The sequence below is a fragment of the Canis lupus genome, chromosome 8 (assembly GCF_011100685.1).
Source record: "Canis lupus familiaris isolate Mischka breed German Shepherd chromosome 8, alternate assembly UU_Cfam_GSD_1.0, whole genome shotgun sequence".
Taxonomy (NCBI): domain Eukaryota; kingdom Metazoa; phylum Chordata; class Mammalia; order Carnivora; family Canidae; genus Canis; species Canis lupus.
Genome location: NC_049229.1, coordinates 7,209,363 through 7,233,504, shown reverse-complemented (window position 1 = coordinate 7,233,504; position 24,142 = coordinate 7,209,363). Strand labels below are relative to the sequence as shown.

At 35.8% G+C, this 24,142-nt stretch overlaps 1 protein-coding gene across 1 annotated transcript; it reads left to right on the top strand.

The window, feature by feature from the left end:
• Window positions 1–35: 35 nt before the first annotated feature.
• On the top strand, window positions 36–1,289 carry LOC608853 (GTP:AMP phosphotransferase AK3, mitochondrial-like). Its single transcript, XM_038544374.1, has one exon. It carries the CDS (start codon window positions 63–65, stop codon window positions 708–710), a length of 648 nt encoding a protein of 215 aa, XP_038400302.1. The 5' UTR covers window positions 36–62; the 3' UTR covers window positions 711–1,289.
• The last annotated feature ends 22,853 nt before the right edge of the window (window positions 1,290–24,142 follow it).

Sequence of the window (24,142 nt, the reverse complement as noted above, 5' to 3'; positions counted from 1 at the left end):
CCCCCGCGCCCCGGCTCCCTGCGGCCAGGGGGGCGTCCGCGCGGCTGCTGCGCGCCGTGATCATGGGGGCGCCGGGCTCCGGCAAGGGCACCGTGTCGTCGCGCATCACCAGGCACTTCGCGCTGAAGCACCTCTCCAGCGGCGACCTGCTCCGGGACGACATGCTTCGGGGCACAGAAATCGGTGTGTTAGCCAAGACTTTCATTGACCAAGGGAAGCTCACCCAGGATGAGGTCATGACTCGGCTGGCCCTTCATGAGCTGAAAAACCTCACCCAATATAGCTGGCTATTGGATGGTTTTCCAAGGACACTTCCACAGGCAGAAGCCCTGCACGGAGCTTATCAGATAGACACAGCGATTAATCTGAACGTGCCCTTCGAAGTCATTAAGCAGCGTCTCACCGCGCGCTGGATTCATCCGGCCAGCGGCCGAGTCCACAACATCGAATTCAACCCTCCCAAAGCCGTGGGCATTGATGACCTGACAGGGGAGCCTCTCATTCAGCGGGATGATGACCAGCCAGAGACGGTTGTCAAGAGACTCAAGGCTTATGAAGTCCAAACACAGCCGGTCCTGGAATATTACCGGAAAAAGGGAGTATTGGAAAGCTTCTCTGGAACAGAAACCAACAAAATCTGGCCCCATGTGTATGCTTTCCTACAAACAAAAGTTCCACAAATAGACCAGAAAGCATCAGTTACTCCATGAGGAAAAGTGTACATCACCAGTAAGATGAGCAGAGACTCCTCGCCTGTGCATTTAGAAGCTCCGTGTTCTGAGACTGGCATGTATGAATTCTTTGAAAATTATATTAGTTTCACTTCTACTGATTTCATTCTGGAAATTAAGAATGGGCCAAATGAGTCCGATACTAAGATTCATCTTTTTGTCTACCCAGGGTATCTTCTATGGGTATGTAATTTAAAAACATCAGATGTCCTAATTAAAAGAGCAATTGGTAGTAATATTAACTTTTGTTCAGAAGACTAAGTGGTTGATAAAAAATTTTCTTATTCTTTGGAGAAGCTAAAAACATTTCCATGTCACTCGGTAAAGTATCTCATCAGAGAAATGTGTTGTAGACTGATGCCAAAACCCAGCATCGTTAGCACTGTGGTACATGGTTTTGTGAAACACTATCAAATTCTAGAAAACAAGCAACCAGATATGCAGATTAGTTTCAGGATGCAAATTCACTGTTGCCTTTATAGTAAGAAACTTAAAAACTTAACCGTATATACTGTATTTATTATGTCCTAAACAAACTTTCAGTTTATTCAGAATTTTCAGTCTGCTATAAAATTGTGTTAAATTAGCATATAGAGGGGATCCCTGAGTGGCGCAGCGGTTTGGTGCCTGCCTTTGGCCCAGGGCGCGATCCTGGAGACCCAGGATCGAATCCCGCATCAGGCTCCCGGTGCATGGAGCCTGCTTCTCCCTCTGCCTGTGTCTCTGCCTCTCTTTCTCTCTGTAACTATCATAAATAAATAAAAATTAAAAAAAAAAAATTAGCATATAGGAAAATATTACTTTCCTATGACAGGTTTTGAGAACGTGTGTATTGAAAAAAATGATTTATTAGAAATTGACATTGAAAGTTCTTACAAAAGCACTGAGGTTGAATTATCAACAGAAAATGTAATTAGTCTTGTGTTTTCAGATTATTACTCAGGTTAAGAAGTGTAAGTATGTGCTTTAGGATCTACTTGCCAGTTTCTCTTTTTGATCACTATGTAAAATCTGCTGTGATGAGTGACAAATTAAAATACAAGAAGAAAAGCAAACCCATGGCCCTACATAAAAGCAAGCATACTGGGTCCTCAGGAAGTAGAAATAGATCAGTTATGCCTGGGGAGAATTTCCCTGACACGCTTAACAATCATAATTAGTAAACAATCAAAATTAGTAAACTAATCAAATTAGTAGCAATTAAAAGGATTTACATGAGAGGTTAAAAAGGACCAGGAAGGTAACTGAGTTTGTTGAAGGACTTTATTCCTAGTGAAAGCAGTGGGCAGCTGCTGGCTTTCCCTGCCACCGTCAGCAGGGCAAGAACTCCACCTGTGTGTGTAGCCTGAATAAGTAGCCCTTTAAAAGCGAAGAGATTTTGATTTCTTCGTAGGGCAACAAGGATGCGTGCTTATGTCCTGTGGCCTGGCAGGAAGAGTGGGGCGATGAGAGGTGGATGAAAAAATCAGCTACATCTTCAATGGGATATTTACTCTTACTTGGTGCTAAATCAGATGCAACGAGTCCTGGTACAACCTGTTATGAACTGCCTTTGAACACCGGCCTGTTATCCCAGGCACTCAAAATATAAATGCCAGCAAGTGGTTCTTCATGTATTTTTGTGGGAAAAAACTTCTTTTTTGATTTTTAAAAATTCAATGTTGATCTTTCAGAATGGACCAAGACTCTTTTTAAAAAGGATTGCAGGACACATTTAATTCTTTACAAAACTTTCTGTAATGCCTTATTTGAATGTATTATGTGCTTTCTAAAACTGTGGTGAACTACTAAGCTTATGAATAATTACTGGCTTTCCTGGCATACATGACTCTTAATGTACTACAATAAAATTAAATTCTAGAAAAAAAAAAAAAAAGAAATACCTAATGTAAAAGTAGCAATCACAATCTTGACAAAGGAAAACAAAGCTAGAGTACTTGTACTATCAGATATCAAGATATATTATAAAACTATATTAATTATAAAATGTGATATTGATACAAGGACAGATAGATTAGTTAAATAGAAAATCCAGAAACAGATCTTTAAAAATATTGATGCCACTGCAATGCCATAAAGGAAGGATTATTTATGGAACCTAGGTGGTTATACCTATTAAAAAAAAAATCAGAACTTGATCCCTATTTCTTGCCTACACAAATATTAGTTCTAAACAGTCTAAGATGTAAGTGCCCATAGTATAATAATAAAATCAAATAAAAAGAAAGGCATAGAAGAATATAGTCTCAATATGAGGTATGCAAAGATTTCTTAAATAAAAAAAAAAGAGATATATAGGACAGGGATTTTTATTTATTTATTTTGTATTATCACAATTTTTCCCAATTCCTTAAACAGTGTCTTACATAGAATTTGTTCAACAAATATGTTGTCCAATAAAATAATCAATAAATATCAACCTAAATATTAATCAGGGAAAGTACACTGAAACTAAAGTAAAATACTCTTCTATACAAAGTAGACCACCAATAAATAAAAAGACTGACAGTAACAAGTATTAGGCATATAAGGGGAGAAACACAGGTCATATACATAGATAGGAAAACCAATACAAAATAAATCTATTCTAATAATGATTTTTTTTATCTAGTACATTTGAATATATGCATAACTTAAGGTCCAGAAATTCCAGTTAAAAAGTATATATATCCAGGTAGAACTATATGTTTGTTTTTTTAATTGGAGGGGGGAGGGAGAGGGAGAAAGAGTATGAAGTAGACTCTGTGCTGGGCAGAAACCTGAAATAAAATAATTATCATGAGACTAATCCATGAGATCATGACCTGAGCTGAAACCAAGAGCCAGAGGCTTAACTGACTGAGCCACCCAAGTACCCCTAGAGCTATATGTCTATAGCTATTATATAAATTTTTTCACTGCTAATATTCTATTATATGAATATATCTTCAATTAATTTTTCTATGGATATACTGATGATTATTTGGTTGCTTCTAGTTTTTTTGCTATTACAATGATTATTTTAAAACAATGCTCATTGCAAAAGAAATTTTTGTAAGGATTAGATGAATTAATACACATTTACAGCATGCTGTTACATTAGTACTTAATTAATGTTATTATCAATGAGTGGTTGTTGACATAATGAACCTCCTAGAACACAAAGAAAAACTCTGCTTATGCCTTGTCCTAGGTGTGAGGGTTGGGGGAGAAATGAAAAACTTAATGATCCTCTTTGCTTGCATGATATAAAGGAATTCCTTAATATTCATATTATTTTCTAATACAGTGCCATACTATTTTTCAATAACATTTCCTACCCTATATCACTCTAAATGTCTAATTTTTGAGTACCGCAATGTTACTCCTTTTTCCTAAAGTATGAATTTACCCACCCCTGTGCTTTTGCTGACATTACTACCCTTGTCTCACATATTCTTTCTGAACTTTTGAGATCTAAAAAATCATTTCCCTACAACACCAAGGGCTTGATCTATGTAAGAAGATATTGATAAGCTGAAGATCATTAAAATTAAAAAATTTCTGGGCAGCCCGGGTGACTCAGTGGTCTAGCACTGCCTTCAACCCAGGGCCTGATCCTGGAGATCCAGGATGGAGTCTCATGTTGGGCTCCCTGCCTGGAGCCTACTTCTCCCTTTGCCTGTGTCTCTGCTTCTCTCTCTCTCTGTGTGTCTCTCATGAATCAATAAATAAAATCTTTTTTAAAAAATTTAAAAATTTCTGCTCTGCAAGAGATACTGTCAAGAGAATGAAAATACAAGCCACAGATTGGAAGAAAATATTTGCAATAGACATATTTGATAAAGGACTGTCATCCAAAATATACAAAAAAACCCTCTTAACTTCACCTGATTTAAAAATGGGCAATAATATGAACAGATACTTCACCAAAGAAGTATATACATGGAAAATAAACATGTAAAAGAATGCTGCACATCATGCTATTAGGGACATTGTCAAACTTTGGAAACAACTAGGATGCTGTTTAGATGGTGAAGGGATAAACTATAGTATATCCAAACAATGGAATATTACTCAGCACTAAGAGAAATCAGCTATCAAATATTGAAAAGACATAGAAAAAACTTAAATAAATAGTACAGAAGCCAATCTGAAGAGTAGTAGGTTTTGTATGATTCCAACCATGTGACATTCTGTAAAAAGCAAAACTATGGACATCATAAAACATCAGTGGTTGCCAAGGGTTGGTAAAACACAGAAGACTTTTTAGAGCAGTGTAAATTATCTGTTTGGTATTATCATGTGGGATACATTTCATTATACATTTGTCAAAAGCCACAGAACATATAATACCAAGAGTAAACTTGGTATAAGCTATAAGTAAACTTGGTAATATAAGCTATGGCTTTTGAGTTATAAGGGTTTGTCAATATAGGTTCATCAATTATAACAAATGCACCACTGTAGCAGATGTTGAGAGGGAAGCTGTATGAGTGTGGAGATAGGGAGCATATGTGGAATCTCTGTACCCCTGCTTAATTTTTCTGTCAACCTAAAACTGTCCTTTTTTTAAAAAAAAGGTCTTTTTAAAGTTTCCTTATTTCTGCAATATTACAGCCTTTTTCTATGCTTCAAATTCCTATTTAATTATACCTGTATGCATTCTTTTTTGTTTTCATTACTTGATTTTACATAGTTGGTAGTTTCAATACATCTTGAAAATTTGGTATGTACTGCAATGTGTGGAATAGGATTTTTATGCAACAGGCAATTAAAACATGATTTTAAAATGGAATTATAAAGTACTATAATGAATGAGAAAGTTTATTCTGTGTTGCCAGATATTTGATAATGTATTAGATTAAGTGCCCATTTTTTTCCCTCTAAGTACAGAATACATACACAATATAATTTCCATTGATAAAAGTTTTTTTGGTTAAACATCTGACTCTTATTACTTTGGGCTCAGGTTATGATCTCAGGGTCCTGTTTTAGGGTCATGAGATCAATCCCCAGATCATGCTGTGTGCTCAGTGTGGAATTTGCTTGAGATTCTCTCTCCCTCTTCCCCTGCCCCTCTTGCTTGTGCTCTCTCTCTTTCCAAAAAAATAAGTAAACAAATCATTAAAAAATTCTTTTGGTTCTGAAGCCACCGAATTTGTTCTCTTTTTCTCATTTATGAACAGTTTTCTAAGTCAAATATATTATTTCTTCCTTGTGTTCTTCCTTCTTTCATCTGTAGTTGTGCAGTAATTTTTTGGAAATTTCTTTGTTCTGCTCAGAGAAACCGTATTCTATTGTTGCATAACTAACCTCTTTTAAAAATTCACAATTATCTATGAAAGTGTTTTCATATGCTGTAAAATTTAAAGATAGTAGAGGCTTTGATCACCTTTCTACATTTGACTGTGAATTTTTGTATCTATTTATCTCTTCCTGTATGGTATTTAGAAGTTGTTGCCATGCCTCAAGGGTTTTGTTTTGGGAAATTAAATAAGTGCTTGAACTGTTCAGTAGTACTTTAATCAGGAGAGGAAATAGCAAAGCACAGAAATGAGAAGAATGCTGTATCCCAGTATCTGCATAAAACACTTCCTAAAAAATTAATTTAAGAAACAAAAAATTAAACCATTTAAATTCTATTTTAATACCATGGTTCCTGGGCTACCAGGACATATCAAATATCAATAGTAGAAATAAGATCTGATTGCATATCAAGGATGTGTAACTCTAATAGTTGTCTGGCCTTTTAGAAATCTAGATTGTCTTAAAGATAAACAGTGATAATTTTGTTGTAGTTTATGATCCATTCATATGACTTTGCATAAGAATAAAAAGCCAATAAAATAGGTCTCAAAGGAACATTATAGAATCTATGAAACAGAAAACAAATAGCATTTTGTGCCACATGTAACATTTCGATCCAGTTAATGGTACTGCAATTGAAGATCATAGGTCATAAAATATTTTAAATTAGAAAATTCAAACAAATTACCTACAATAAAAACAATATGATGCTTTTTGTTTATTTCATCATGTATTTATGTGCTGAATAAACAAGCTTGAATGGAAAGGGACTGTCTTCATTTGTCTCTAGTTGTTGATCATTTTGGATTAAATACTATTAGGAGGTGAAAAAAAAAACCTGTGATAATTCTTCCAGAAGTTCAATGGTCAACTGTTTATATTATATTATTCTTATCAAAACAACAAATTCTGAAACTATCAGCTAAAACTGCTTTAATATTTGATTGATAATTGGCTTGTGCTAAGTATATATGAATTTGACAAAAACATTTGCAATATAGGAATAAGAAAATATACTTGCAATACAACCAAAACTAAATAGATTTTTAAATAATATTTCAGAACCTAAATTCTGCCAGATATTTAATTAATGTTCTGAGCAATTATAGCTAACTAATTCCTTTGTGCTATTAAATTATTTGACTATGGAAAGCAGCCCAGTTGAAGGATAACTATATTAATATTATTAACAATATCAATAAACTATCTAAGATTTAAGAGATAATATGCCTCTGGCATAAAGAGCTGAAAGATATTCAAAGGGAATCTGGTCTGACTCAACACTTTAAAGTATGTTTTATTAAAAATACTATGAAGATAGAAGTAATAATTTAGGAAAAATAACTTTAAAAAATATAATTTAAACTTGCTTTAAAGTTAGGAAATGTATTTATTAATTTATTTATTTATCTATTGATTTATTTATAATTGAATGATTTTAAATAAAATCGGAGAAGCGGGACAGCTGGCTGGCTCAGTGGTTGAATGTCTGCCTTTGGCTCAGGTCATGACCCCAGGGTCCCAGGATTGAGTCCCATATCGGGCTCCCCACAGGGAGCCTCTCCTCGGTCTGGGTTTCTGCCTCTCTCTCTCTGTCTCTCCTGAATAAATAAATAAAATCTTTAAAAAAAAAATCAGAGAAGATATTTCAGGCCTAAAGAAGACCAAATATTAAGGAAGGCCTGGAAACAGAGATATAGCTAGCAGTGAACTCATAGATGTTTTATGAAAATAGAATTATTTCATAAGCGATCTTTATAAGTTCCAGTTTCTACTTAATAAAATTTTAAGAATGCTACTATTATATGCCACAAGTTATCATATGTTGTTTATCTATAATAACATAATTTCAGGTACATTTTTTCCAAATTTTGTATAAAATACAGAACACATTAAATAATCTTATGGATGAATCATTACAAATAAGCCTAAATGTTTCTTTAGAACTGACCTAGAATATGGGCCAATGTTTTGAATTTAATGCTTTTGATCTGCACTGCCATAATGTATAATACAGACTGAAGGAACACCTGGGTGGCTGTCAGTTGAGCTCTGCCTTTGACTTGGGTCATGATCTCGGGGTTCTGGGATGGAGCCTGGCATCAAGATGCATGAGGCCCACATGTGGCTCCCTGCTCAGTGGGGAGCCTGCTTCTCCCTCTCCCTCTGCTGCTCCCCCTGCTTGCGGTCTGTCAAATAAATAAATTCTTTAAATAATGCTGACTGAAGAGTATTAAAAATACTAAGTTTTTCCATATATATTATTGTCAACATATGCATATATGTATATATGTATATATTCATATCTTTACCAGTATTTCTATCCTTATTTAAAATAATAAATATTAAAAGTATTTAAAGGAAAGCCAATTCATACACAGTGCTAATAACTAGGGCATGAATAGACACAAACACTTCAAAAACTATTGTGACAACTACTTTAAGTGAAAGCTGCATGAAACCTATAATTCAGAAAATCCACTCATTTGTGTGTGTGTGTGTGTGTGTGTGTGTGTGTGATTGCGCATGTGTGTATATCTACTACAAGAAATATATGTGTAAAAGTAGTGAGGGACAAACCAATTAGCAGACTTGTTTCTGATAGTAATAAATCAGAAACTACCTAAACATCTTTCAATAGGAGAATGGTTAAACAACAACATGGACATCTACTATAATCATGTACAGTAGTAAAAGTAACAATATGAATAAATTTACAACATTCATTTTTTAAAAAGATTTTACTTATTCATCTGAGAGAAAAAGAGTGTGAGCAGAGATAGGGGAGAAAGGGATAAGCAGGCTCCTTACTCAGCGGGGCTCAATCCCAGGATATGGGGCTTAATCCCAGGACTCTGGGATCATGATCTGAGCCAAAGGCAGATACTTAACTCTCTGAGTTACCCAGGTGCCCCTACAACTTTCATTTTTATCAAAAAAAGCAAGTTGCTGAAATATACATAAAGTAGGTTTCTTTTATAAAAGTATGAAATATTCAAATCAATGATATATATTACCTAAGAACCATACATATATTAAGGATGTAGTTAAAACTCATGGAGATGATAACAGCCAAATTCAGGATATTTGTTTCACTGAAACAGAAAGGGGGAAAAGAATAGATTCATTGGAAATTCAAATAAATTTATAAAACTCTTCATTCCTTAAGCTCTGTTTCTTCAATAGCTAACATTTTCATCGTAATATACTTGTACTTTTGCACAGCTAAACATCAATTTTTTTAAAAAAAAGTAAATTTTAATAACAAATGGTATAGAGAGGCTATCCTTTATTCATTGTGTATTCTTGGCACCCTTGTATAAGATCAGTTGACTGTATATGTTTGTTTATTGGTATATAATGTGATGCTTTGATATATGTATATATTGTAAAATGATTACCACAAACATGCTAATTAATATTTGCATCTCCTAAAATAGCTGCATTTTGTGCAAATGTAATGAAAGTACCGAGGATCTACTCTCTAAGAAAATTTTAAGCCTAAAATTCAGTATTATTAACTATTGTTACCATTCTACTCTGCTTTTATGTTTTCAATCTTTTTTATATTCTTCCTTTTTTCCTTTTTATATTCTACATATAAATAAAATCATGCAATATTTGTCCTTTTGTGTCTTATTTATTTCACTTAGTATAATGTTCCCCAGTTTTATTCATGTTGTTATAAATCTTAAGATTTCCTTTTCTAAGGTTGAATAATATTCCAATATGCATGCAGACACACAGTTTCTTTACCTATTCATTCATTTGATGGACACATTTTATTTATTTATTTATTTATTTATTTATTTATTTATTTATTTATTTATTTATTCATAAGAAACACAGAGAGACAGAGAGAGGCAGAGACACAGGCAGAGGGAGAAGCAGGCTCCATGCAGGGAGCCCAAAGTGGGACTCCATCCTGGGACTCCAGGATCACTCCCTGGGCTGAAGGCAGGTGCTAAACCTGTGAGCCACCCAGGGATCCCTAGACACATTTTTAAAAATATATTATTTATTTATTCATGAGAGGCACAAAGAGAGAGGCAGAGACACAGGCAGAGGGAGAAGCAGGTTCCATGCAGGCGGCCCGATGGGGGACTCCATCCTGGGACTCCAGGATCACTCCCTGGGCTGAAGGCACGTGCTAAACCTCTGAGCCACGCAGGGATCCCTGGACACATTTTTTTTTTAAAGATATTATTTATTTATTCATGAGAGGCACAAAGAGAGGCAGAGACATAGGCAGAAGGAGAAGCAGGATCCCTGCAGGGAATCTGATGAGGGACTCAATCTCAGGCCCCCGGGGTCAAGACCAGAACAAATGCAGACAGTCAACCACTGAACCACCCAGATGCCACACTCATTTATGGACACTTAGGTTGTTTCCATATATTGATTATTGTGAATAATGCTATAAAAGTACGGGTATATCTTGTAGATAATGATTTTAATTCTTTTTAGTATATACTCAGTAGTGGGATTGCTATATCATATGGTAGTTCTATTTCCATTTATTGGGGTATCTCCATACTATTTCTATAATGGCTGTACCAATTTACAGTATCGTCAACAGAGTATCATAGATTCCTTTACTCCACACCCTTGCCATTACTTGTAGTAGTTTATCATTTTGATGATAACTATTGTACCGATGCAAAACAATATTTCATCTTGATTTGCATTTTTCATTTGCATTTTCCTAAAGACTAGTGATGTTGAGCATCTTTTTATTGAGGTATTGGCCATTTGTACATCTTCTTTGGAGTAATGTCTATTCAGATTTTTTCCCCATTTTTTAATCAGTTTATTTGTTTTTTGGCTTTTGATTCATTTGTGTTCCATATATATTTTGGAACCCCTTATCAGACATATGATTTACAAATATTTTCTGTCATTCTTTATATTGACTTTTCATTTTGTTGATTATTTCCTTTGCTAATGCAGAAGCTTTTCAGTTTGATGAATGTAGTTCAATTTTGCTTTTATTGCCTGTGCTTCTGGAGTCATATCCATAAATCATGGCCCAAACAAATGTCAAGAAGATTTGTCCTATGTTTTCTTCTAGTAGTTTGTTTCGGTCTTATGTTTTAGTATTTAATCCATTTTGAGTTGATTTTTGTATATAGTGTAAGAAGATACAGGTCCAATTTCTTTCTTCCATATGTACATTTTGTTACTTCTCAATGCCATTTACTGAAGAGACTATCTTTTTCCTCATTGTATGTTCTTGGAAACACAGTCGAAGATCAGTTGACCATAGATGGGTAGACTTATTTCTGGACTCTCTGTTCCACTGGTCTGTATATGTTTCCATAGTATCATTCATTTTGATTACTGTAGATTTATATTTCAAAATCAGCAAAGGTGATGTCTATGGCTTTGTTCTTATCCAAAACTGCTTTGGTTATTCAAGGTCTTTTGTAGTTCCCTAGGGCTTTTGGGATTGTTTTTCTTCTATTTATCTGAAAAATGACATTGAAATCTTGATAGAGATCGCATTGATTCTATAGATCACTTCGGGCAGTATGGATATTTTAACAGTATTAATTCTTCAAGCCATGAAGATAGCATATTCTTCAACATCTTTCATCAATGCTTTGACTTTTTCTGTGTACATATCTTTCACTTCTGTGGGTTAATTTATTCTTAAGTACTTTATTCTTTTATATGCTATCGTAAATGGGACCATTTTTTCATTCTTTTGTTAATTCTACTTCACTATTAGTATACAGAAGTACAATACCTTATGTGTATCTGCAACTCTGATGAATTCTTTTGTTCTAACCATTGTTTGGTGATGTCTAAAGGTTTTCTACATATAAGATTAGGTAATATGCAAACAAACAATTATACTTTTTCCTTTCTAACCTAGATTTTTCCTTTCCTTTCCTTTTATTTCTTTTTCTTACCAAAGTGATCTTTCCAGGAATTCCAGTACTATGTTGAATAGAAGTGGTGAGTGTGGGTATCTTTGTCTTGTTCCTGATATTAAAGGATACATTTTCAGTTTTTTACCATTGAGTATCATGTTAGCTGCAGGCTTTTAATATATGACTATATTATGCTGGTATAGAGGTACATTCCTCTATACCTAGTTTGGCACATGTTTTTATTACGAAAGGATGTTTAAAGTTTGTCAAATGGTTTTTCTGAATCTTTTGAAATGATCATGTGATTTCTATCCTCCATTCTGTTAATGTGGTGTATCATGTTTACCAATTTGCACATGCTGAATTATCCTTGTATCCTATGTATAAATCCCCCTTGATTATCTTCTACTATCTTTTGAATGTGCTGTTAAATTTGATTTGCAAGTATTTTTTGAGGAGTTTTGTATCTATTGGCCTTTACTATATTGTTTTTTTTTTCTTTTGTTTCTTATAGCATCTCTGACTTTGATATTAGGGTAATGAAGGCAAATGTTATTTGAGAAGTATTTCAAGAATACACAATGGGGAAAACAGTCACTTCAACAAATGATGTTGGGAATATTGGATATTCACATGCAAAAATTGTAATTGGACCCTTACAACCATACATAAAAATCAATACAAAATTGATTAAAAGTTTTAATGTAAAATATGAAACTCTAAAATGCCTGGAAGAAAACATAAGAGGAAAAGCCTCATGATATTGCTCTAGGCAACTATTTTCTGGAAATGCAGCAAAAGCAACAGAAACAAAATAGACAAGTGAGACTATATAAAACTAAAAAAAAAAGTGTACAGCAAAGGAAACAATCAAAAGAGTGAAGAGGCAATCTTCATAATGGGAGAAGATATTTGCAAACAATAAGGTACACTTATAACTCAAAAGCAAAAACTCCACATTTTCTTTACTTTTAAATTTTTCCCAAACTTTCCCAAGATTTTACTTATTTTTATTTTTTATTTTTCAGAATTTGTTTAAATACTAGTTAGTTAACATATAGTGTAATATTGGTTTCAGGAGCAAAGGACCTGGGATTGAGTCCCACATCAGGCTCCCTGCATTCAACCTGCTTCTCCCTCTGCCTGTGTCTGACTCTCTCTCTCTCTCTCTCTCTCTCATGAATAGATAAGTAAAATCTTAAAAAAACAAAAAACAAAAAAAATTGGTATGCATAAGCCAGTTCGAATCAGTATTTTTGTATCCTTTGAGTAAATACCTAGTAATGCAATTGCTAGGCTGTAGGGTAGCTCTACTTTTAACATTTTGAGGAACTTCCATTCTGTTTCCAGAATGGCTGCACCAGTTTGCATTCCAACCAAAAGTGTAAGAGGGTTCTCTTTCTTCACATCCTTCCCAACATCTGTTATTTCCCGTGCTGTTAACTTTCGGCATTCTGACAGTAAGAAGTGGTATCTCATTGTGGCTTTGATTTGTATTTCCCTGATGACAAGCAATATTGAGCATCTCTTCATCTTTTAATGTGTCTATTGGCCATCTAGATGTCTTTGAAAAAATGTCTATTCATGTCTTCTAATTCTATTTTTTTTAAATATTTTTTTTCTTTTATTTATTTATGATAGTCACAGAGAGAGAGAGGCAGATTCACAGGCAGAGGGAGAAGCAGGCTCCATGCACCGGGAGCCCAATGTGGGATTCGATCCCGGGTCTCCAGGATCACGCCCTGGGCCGAAGGCAGGCGCCAAACTGCTATGCCACCCAGGGATCCCATGTCTTCTAATTCTAAAGTGGATTCTTTGTCTTTTGGGTGTTGAGTTTGATAAGCTCTATAAAATATATTTATATAAAATATATAAATATTTTGGACACTAACCCTTTATCAGATATGTCATTTGCAAATATCTTCTTCCATTCATTGCCTTTGGTTTTGCTGTTTCCTTTGCTGTGCAGAAGCTTTTTATCTTGATTAAGTCCCAAAAATTCATTTTTGCTTTTGTTTCCCTTGCCTTCAGAGATGTATCTTCCACAAACTTGCTGTGGCCAAGTTCAAAAAGGGTGTTGCCTTTGTTCTCCTCTAGGATTTTGATAGATTCTTGTCTCACATTTACATCTTTCATCCATTTTGAGTTTATCTTTGTGTATGGTGTAAGAGAATGGTCTAGTTTCATTCTTATGCATGTGAATGATTTTCCAATTTTCCCAGCACCATTTATTGAAGAGACTGTCCTTTCTCCAGTGGATAGTCTTTCCTGCTTTGTCGAGTATTAGTTGACCATACAGTTGAGGGTCCACTTCTGGATTCTCTATTCTGTTCCATAGATCTATGTGTCTGTTTTTGTGCCAGTACCACACTGTCTTGATGATCACAGCTTTGTATTACAACTTGAAATCCAACATTGTGATTCCCCTGGCTTTGGCTTTCTTTTTTCAATATTCCCCTGGCTATTTGGGGTCTGATTCCACACAAATCTTAAGATGATTTGTTCCAACTCTGTGAAGAAAGTCCATGGTATTTTGATACAGATTGCACTGAACATGTAAATTGCCCTGAGTAGCAAAGACATTTTCACAATGTTAATTCTTCCAATCCATGAGCATGGAATATTTTTCCATTCTTTGTGTCTTCCTCAATTTCTTTCAGAAGTGTTCTGTAGTTTTTAGGGTATAGATCCCTTACCTCTTTGGTTAGGTTTATTCCGAGGTATCTTAGGCTTTTGGGTGCAATTGTAAATGGGATTGACTCGTTAATTTCTCTTTCTTCAATATCATTGTTACTGTATGGAAATGCCACTGATTTCTGGGCATTGATTTTGTATCCTGCCACACTGCCAAATTGCTGTATGAGTTCTAGCAATCTTGAGGGGGAGTCTTTTGGGTTTTCTATGTACAGTGTCATGTCATCTGCAAACAGGGAGAGTTTGACTTCTTTTTTTGTCAATTAGAATGACTTTTATTTCTTTTTGTTGTCAGATTGCTGAGGCTAGGACTTCCAGTACTATGTTGAATAGCAGTGGTGAGAGTGGACATCCCTGTTGTGTTCCTGATCTTAGGGGGAAGGCTCCCCATGTTTCCCCATTAAGAATGATATTTGCTGTGGGCTTTTCGTAGATGGCTTTTAAGATGCTGAGGAATGTTCTCTCTATCCCTACACTCTGAAGAGTTTTGATCAGGAATGAATGCTATTTTGTCACATGCTTTCTCTGCATCTATTGAGAGGAACATATGGTTCTTGTTTTTCCTCTCGTTGATATGATCTATCACGCTGATTGCTTTACAAGTGTTGAACCAACCTTGCATCCTGGGGATAAATCCCACTTGGTCATGGTGAATAATCTTCTTAATGTATTTTTTTTTAATTTTTTTTTTAAAGATTTTATTTATTTATTCATGAGTGAGAGAGAGAGAGGCAGAGACACAGGCAGAGGGAGAAGCAGGCTCCATACAGGGAGCCCGATGTGGGACTTGATCCTGGGTCTCCAGGATCAGGCCCTGGGCTGACGGCGGTGCTAAACCGCTGAGCCACTGGGGCTGCCCTCTTCTTAATGTATTGTTGGATCCTATTGGCTAGTATCTTGGTTTGATATTTGCACCCATGTTCATCAGAGATATTGGTCTATAATTTTCCTTTTTGGTGGGGTCTTTGTCTGGTTTTGGAATCAAGGTGATGCTGGCCTCATAAAATAAGTTTGGAAGTATTCTGTCACTTTCTACCCTTGGAACAGCTTGAGTAGAATAGGTATTATTTCTTCTTTAAACATTTGATAGAATTGCCCTGAGAAGCCATCTGGCCCTGGACTTTTGTGTCTTGGGAGGTTTGTGATGACTGCTTCAATTTCCCCCCTGGCTATTGGCCTGTTCAGGTTTCCTATTTATTCTGTTCCAGTTTTGGTAGTTTGTGGTTTTCCAGAAATGCATCCATTTCTTCTAGATTGCCCAATTTATTGGCATATAGCTGCTCATAATATGTTTTTAAAATCGTTTGTATTTCCTTGGTATTGGTTGTGATCTTTCCTTTTTCATTCATGATTTTATTGATTTGAGTATTTTCTCTTATGTTTTTAATAAAGGCTGGCTAATGGTTTATCTCTCTTATTAATCCTTTCAAAGAACCACATCCTGCTTTTGTTGATCTGTTCTACAGTTCTTCTGGTCTCTATTTCATTGAGTTCTGCTCGTATCTTTATTATCTCCCTTCTTCTGCCTGGTGTAGGTTTTATTTGCTGTTCTTTCTCCAGTTCCTTTAGGTGCAAGGTTAGCTGGGGTTTGAGTTTTTCCAGTTTTTTGAGGGAGGCTTGTATTGTGATTTATTCCCTCTCAAGACTGCTTTGCTGTATCCCAAAGATTTTGAATGGTTGTATCTTCATTCTCATTAGTTTCCATGAATCTTTTTAATTCTTCTCTAATTTCCTGGTTGACCCTTTCATCTTTTAGCAGGATGGTCCTTAACTTCCACGTGTTTGAATTTCTTCCAAATTTCTTCTTGTGATTGAGTTCTAGTTTCAAAGCTTTATGATCTGAAAATATGCAGGGGACAATCCAATCTTTTGGTATCAGTGGAGACCTGATTTGTGACCCAATATGTAGTCTATTATGGTGAAAGTTCCATGTACACTTGAGAAGAATGTGTAGTCAGTAGCATTTGGATGTAAAGTTCTGTAAATATCTGTGAAATCCATCTGATCCATTGTATCATTTAAAGCTCTTGTTTCTCTGGAGATGTGGTGCTTAGAAAATCTGTCATTTGCAGAAAGCACCGTGTTGAAGTCTCCCAGTATTAGTGTATTATAAGTATGTCTTTACTTGGTTATTAATTGATTGATATACTTGGCAGCTCCCACATTAGGGGCATAAATATTCATGATTAGGTCCTCTTGTTGGATAGGTCCTTTAAGTATGATATAGTGTCCCTCTTCATCTCTTACTACAGTGTTGGAATAAACTTTATCTGATATGAGGATTGCTACCCCTGCTTTCTTTTGAGGACCATTCGAATGGTAAATGGTTCTCCAACCTTTTGGTTTCAGGCTGTAGGTGTCCTTAGGTCTAAAATGAGTCTCTTGTAGACAGCAAATAGATGGGTCTTCTTTTTTATCCAGTCTGAAACCCTGCATCTTTTGATGGGATCATTAAGCCCATTCACATTCAGAGTTACTATTGAAAGATATGAATTTAGTGTCATCATAATACCTATTCAGTCCCTGTTTTTGTGGATTGTTTCCTTGGACTTCCTCTTTCTTTTACGGAGTCCCCCTTAATATTTGTTGCAGAGCTGGTTTGGTGGTCACATATTCTTTCAGTTTCTGCCTATCTTGGAAGCTCTTTATCTCTCCTATTCTGAATGAGAGCCTTGCTGGATAAAGTATTCTTGGCTGCATGTTCTTCTCATTTAGGACCCTGAATATATCCTGCCAGCCCTTTTTGGCCTGCCAGGTCTCTGTGGAGAGGTCAGCTGTTAATCTAATATTTCTCCCCATATAAGTTAGGGATCTCTTGTCTCTTGCTGCTTTAAGGATTTTCTCTTTATCTTTGAAATTTGCAAGTTTCACTATTAAATGTTGAGGTGTTGAACGGTTTTTATTGATTTTAGGGTGGGATCTCTCTATCCCCTGGATCTGAATGCCTGCTTCCCTCCCCAAGTAAGGGAGGTTCTCAGCTATGATTTATTCAAATACGCTTTCTGGTCCTCTATCCCTTTTGGCGCACTCTGGAACCCCAGTTAAACTTAGATTTTTCCTTTTGAGGATGTCATTTATTTCCCTTTAGCTTTCCTCATGATCTTTTGTTTTCTCTTCTTTCCTCAGCTTTCTTCCTTGCCATCAGATTGTCTTCTAAGTCACTCACTCGTTCTTCTACCTCATTAACCCTCATCGTTAGGACCTCCAGTTTGGATTGCATCTCATTTAATTTTTAATTTAGGCCTGATTAGATTTAAATTCTGTAGTCATGAAGTCTCTTGAATCCTTTATGCTTTTTTCCAGAGCCACCAGTAGCTTTATAATTGTGGTTCTGCATTGGCTTTCTGACATTGTATTGTAATCCAAATTCTGTAACTCTGTGGGAGAGAGCACGGTTTCTGATTCTTTCTTTTGTCATGAGTTCTTCTTTCTAGTCATTTTGCTCAGTGTAGAATGGCTAAAAATGTGTTGTGGAAACTGGAAAAAGGAAGAAAAAAATAAAAAAAATAAAAAACAAACAAACAAAACAAAGTCAGGGTATCCTCTGGTTCTATATACTGTAAATCTCTCGACTTCCTCTGGAGCTTTCCAGCGCTGCTGGGTCAAGAACTTGCTCTTCCCCTGTCCTTCCAGCTGGTCTTCTGGGTAAGGGGCCTGCTGTGCTGATTCTCAGGTGTGTGTACCTGGGGGAGCTGCCCTGCCCCCTACCAGGTGCACGGTTCAGTGGGAGCTGTTTACCCTGTGAGGCGTCTGTTCCCTGGTGGCTCCCCTCCATCCCAGGCATAGAGTGACACCAGGAGGAACAACCCCACTGGTGGCGGCCATCTCTCCAACCTTAGAATCTGCTCCCGCAGGAACTAGCACAGCTCCCAGTCTGCACTGGCCTGGATACTCCCGCGGCTGGGGGCACTGATCTGCACAGCTCAGGGGCGCCGTGAAGCAGGAGCATCTTCAGTGTCCTGGGACCCACGGCCTCCACCTGTCCCAAGGGGAGTGCAGGATCCTGGGCTGCATCCTCTGGTGCCCTGGGATCTGGGGCCTGTGCTGCTGGAATTGCACTCCCGGCCGTGCAGCCCCTCTGTCTGGAGCTTCTCCAGAGGCCCTGCCAGGTGGGCACTCCAGCCCTTTACCACACTAGGCCTGTGGTCTGTGGCGTGCTCTCCCCCCGGGGTAACCGACTCTGTTAGTGACCCCAGGAACCTGGGGGCTCCACTGCCCCTCCTGGGATCCTGCCTGACTTCCTGAGAATGCCTTTCCCTCGGGGAAGAATCCAGTGTGGACTTTTAACGTTCCTGCTTTTCCGGGGCTAGGCTTTCCTGTCCTGGTAACTTTTGGTGCCCCCCTTAGCCCAGCTCCTCTTGGGGTCCCTCCCCCACGTGATTCTTATTATTTATTTATTTATTTATTTATTTATTTATTTATTTATTTCCATCTTCCTACTTTGTCAGAAGCACAAACTTTTCTCTCTGTAGCGTTCCAGCCATTCTCTTTAAATCTCAGGCCAAATTCGTAGGTTTTCAGGATGATTTAAAGTTATCTAGGTAAGCTGGTGGGGACAGGTGAGTTGGTGTTCCCACTCTTCTGCCATCTTGCCGAAATTTAAGAATTTTAATACTCATGAATAAAAATCTATTAAGAATTATTCAACTTGTTTGGATCTTCATAACATAAATAAAGAATCAAATTTTAGGGAAAATATATTTTGGATAATAATATAAAATAAGAAGTTTTGGAGTCTAAGAAACCTAAGGCTTCCTGCTTCCTAAGGATGATTTCTCAGATAATTTTAAAAAATAAAATTCACATTTTCTTATTCTTCTGCTTCCCATTAACGTTTTTTCTGTAATTTGTATATAAGCTTATTTAATTTTTTCTGATTTTACAGTTCCTTTGTCACGTATATTTGGAAAGTTTTTGACTTGTCTTGAACTAAGTCACAATGAATCCAAAAATAGAATTTTTATCAGACACATGTTATAAAGAGTTTATGAAAGTAGGACCAGCTTGGGTAGATTTGATTTGAGTGAATCAAGTAATAATTTATGATCAGAGCTGGTGAAGTTCTACAAATAAACCCTTGTCCTCAAAGTCTGTTAACTAACTTGGCAGGAAATAACAACCTTTTGTTGTAGGCTAGGGATTTTCCACTCCTCTATTAAGATTCTTAGAGTCTTCTTTTGCTAAATAATAATTCCAATCATGTCTATGTGTGTGGATGGGTGTGTATGTATGTTTTATGCTCACAAGGACAGTTGTTCATTCTGAGTTCTACATTTAATTTCTAACATTTCTCATTGGCTTAAATTATCTATCACATTTCCTTTCTTGTGGAAGAGAAAATATACAGAATTATTTCAGTATTCTTTTTTGTTCATTAACCAATTGTACCATTTTGAAAAGCATAAAGCATTATTCTGACAATTAAATTAAAAAAAAAAAAAAACTTGGTCCATTTGGAGCTTGCTTTCTGGCATTGTTATGGTAGATACAAAACAGCCTTTATTCTGGGGCAAGACTTTTCTAAGGACATCGTGCAATATCCTTAGTAGGAGATCTTTCCAAGCTGCCTACTATGGACTCTTGGGAATTGTTTGACTTATTTTCCATTGGCTCTTTCCTCAGGCTTGTGGACTTCCATGCCATGCATGTACACATTTAATGCAACCGAAGACTCAAATAAATTTTTTTGCACCTCTTAGTACCCCATTCTCTGTACCGCTCCCTATTCTATACTGCTCTGCCAAATTCTAGTCACCTCAGTTTTCTTGAACTCTGATCTTTACCTCCTCAACTAAGTAAAAGAGCGAAAGGATGTGAGTTCATTCTCTGTACTGAGCCTTGGAGACTGTCCCATAGCAATAAGATGGCAAAATTTTAGACTTCATCTCATTTGTTTCTCTTCTATCGGGAATACAGTCTTGTAATGACTACTCTCTAATATCTGAAAAATTATTGTTTCATTTTCCCCCCTTCTGGCTTTTTAATTGCTTATAACAGAACAACATTCCTTTGGCAGGTATTCATGAGCTGAAACATAACAGTTTAGCAATTTCTGGTGAAATCAAGCATGAGTTTAACATATAAAATAACAAAATTCCAGTCCTAGGTATTTACCAAAGAGAAATTAAATAATATGTATGGAAAGCAGTCTATACACAAATATTCATAGTAGCTTTATTTATAATAGCTGCAATTTTAAATAATCCCAAAGCACAACAAACTTGAGTGTATTAATAGGTTTTCCTGTATTCGTACAATGCACTATTACTGAAAAATATAAGAACATATAACTGATATGTACTACATGAAAGAATTTCAATACCATTTTGCTAAAAATAAGGAACTTGATCAAAAAAAGAGTGCATACTCTCTGATACCATTCATGTGAAGTTCTAGAATGAACAAAACTAATCTAGAGTGATAGAAATTGGACTGGTTTTAGCTTAGGGTTAGGGTTGAGAAATTGAACACTAAGAGCCATGGGGGATCTTTTTAGAGGGGTGGAAAGTTTTCTTATCTTGACTGATATAGTGACCACACACACATTCTATAAGTTCAACTTAAATACATTTTTCATAAAAGGTAAGTTAGGCCAGTATGGCAGCAATGGAGATGGAATGAACAGTATGCATTTGGATAGTTTTAGATATTTAAAAGAGACAGGATTTAATGATGGAAATTACAGTGAAAGAGGATGGATAGGAAGTTTTTCAAGAGTAACTCTGAGGTTTCTGGCTTGGGTGGGGGTACATTCACTGCAGCAGGAGACCCTGGGCAAGAACTAGACTGAAAAAAGCTGAGAGTAGCAGGAAGAGGGCTATAGTTCCAACTTAAGTTGGAAGTGCCTTTGATATATGCAAGTAAAAATGTCATGCAATAAATGGATTTATAGGATTGGAACTAAGAGGCATGTAGAGAATCTGCCTGCCATTGGCGTTTAGGAGTAATTGAACTATAGATCTAGATCAAGCCACCTGAAAGAACGAGAAGAGAAATGGACTTTCAGGAATTGCAACTTCTACTTGTATGGCTAAGAGGATGCAGATAAAGGATAGATTTATTCACACTTCGGATTTATTCATTGATTCAGCAGATAATTTACTGTGCCTTCTTTTTGCCAGATACTATTTATTATAAATGCATAAGTCCTACACTTATGATCACTGATTTTGAATGGAACCAGTTTGATCCACTATGTAATTTTTCCAGTAGTTCATTCATTCACTATTGGTGCATAATCAACATATTAATATATTATATTGATTCATGATTGGACTTTTATCTCTGATATTCTAAACATCAACAGAAGTTAACAGACTGGCAACATGATTTGAAGACCATGGAATCTGGATGATAGATAAGAAATTGATATAAAAATAAGGAAATTGTGTGTTATGATTAGCAAGATTATTCTTTCAGAAAGCAAAAATAGTAAAGGATAATTAAGATGTCTTCTGAAGTCTTGGATATAGCATGTATGCTCCTAACTATGGTCCTAACAATGCACTAAACTTTGTTTTGTCCATATGCAAAGGCTCCATTTGGAGTCCTTTTTATTTCATACAGAAGCTGGCTACACACACATACACATCAAGTTGCTGTGCAGAGCTTAATATACTTTCATGCTCTTCTTCTGCATTTTTAAAAAATTAATGGATAAGTGAATTACCAAACATTCAAATAAACTATCTTTCTACAAAAGAAAAAAATACTTTATAGGAAATTAAAATGAAGATCAGGATAGTTTTACTCTCCAGCTATCTCAAGGAATGAATACTTCAAAGGCAACCAAAGAACATAATATGAACATTTAGAATATGTAAGCACATCATTTACCAAAAGCAGTTAAATAAATACACAGAAATTTTTTAAAGTTACTAAATATTACAATTATATTTAAGAAAGTAAAATGTTTATTATGGCATTAAATTAAAATTGAGCCTGTTGAAGTGGCAGATACTTTCTGCAAGCAAAATAATAGGAGGCATTCATTAATCATAGAGCCAGAGCAACAGCTAATAGAAAAGACACACACCCAACCATGCAAATTATCCTCTTCTATCAGAAAACTGTGCTCCATTGACAAACATCTCTTGCCAATTTCTTGACATATTTACAATTCTAAGTTTATTAAAAATACTTGTACAACTGTTCTAAGGAGTCAATATTAAATTCAATTTTTTTAAAATGATATATTTATATTTTAGTGAAGGTGGGGAGAGAGAGAGAGAATGAGCAGAGGAGCAGAGGGAAAGGAGAATCCTGAAACAGACTCCCCACTAAATGCAGAGCCTGATGCAGGGCTCAATCTCACCACCCTGAGATCATGACTTGAGCTGAAACCAAGAGTCAGATGCTTAGCCTACTAAGCCACCCAGGCACCTTGCTTTGAATTATTAAGTAGTTATAAGACTTAATTTACTTGATATAAAATTATTTTTGCTATTCTACTACTAGCTCCCTTGGTTTGCATTTGTTCAACTAAAATATACCTCACCATGACTACCATATGTCAATTCAGACACAGATCTGTATCCAAACACGTACAATTTTTTATTATTGTTCCTTTGTCCCTTTCAAAAAATAGCCGTGTTGATAATGTTTTTTCTTTGTGCAATGAAAGATTCCATTCATCTCTTCCTGGAGTCTATATCCTATCTTTCATTTGCAGGGATCATCATTTGCAACTTATTTTGCCAAATTATTGAATGTAGGATGTGAGCCATTTGATACAATGATAAATATCATAAGTTGGAGTCAGTTGCCTGCATTTAATTTCTAGTTTCATGGTCTAGTAAATGTATGACCTAGAATAACTGTTTGTTACCTACTAACCTCAACTTCATTATCTGTAAAATGGAGAGGATAGTAGTATATGCTATTACTGAGCACATATAATATGCTAGGCAAAGTTTTAAAATTAATGTACTAACTCATAAATCCCCTCAATAACTCTATGAGATTATTATCATCAGTATTTAGTTTAAGATGGGAAGTTTTAAAAAGTGAATAAATAAATAATATATCCAATGCTATACACTTTGAATTAGGCAATGGTGAGCTTATTTAATCATAAACATGGAACAGTGTCAATTCCCATAACCCCACATGAGACCTATCACTTATTAGAATGTCTATTTCATGGTATGAGTTCAAAAATCTATCCTCCCATTTGTTGTGAGGGATTGGTTGACTCAGCACAGTCAGGTAATGAGAGTGCTAGCTTTGGCAGCTCATATAATGAGATAGTAGGCACCGTTTCTTCCTTGCCTGTGAAGCTTGCCTCCCTCAAGCTTTGTATATAGCCAAAATGCCAAAAATATAGAACTAAAGAGTAAAGTATTAAAGTTCATTTACCCCCTCCTCCCAGTTTCAACCCAAATACAGTCATTATTAATGATTTAGAGTGTTTCTATTCCCTACTCACATATACATAGGTCATACGCAAATACCTTATGTTAAGTATTTTGCTTATTACACAAGAGATTATACTATATACTCTTCAAAAAATGTTATTCAATATATTTAAACAAAAAAAATCGGTTCACCTATTCCTTCCATGCCCTGCACCTG

Coding starts and splice junctions, on each gene's coding strand:
- LOC608853 (XM_038544374.1), top strand. CDS start 63: ATGGGGGCGCCGGGCTCCGGCAAGGGCACCGTGTCGTCGCGCATCACC.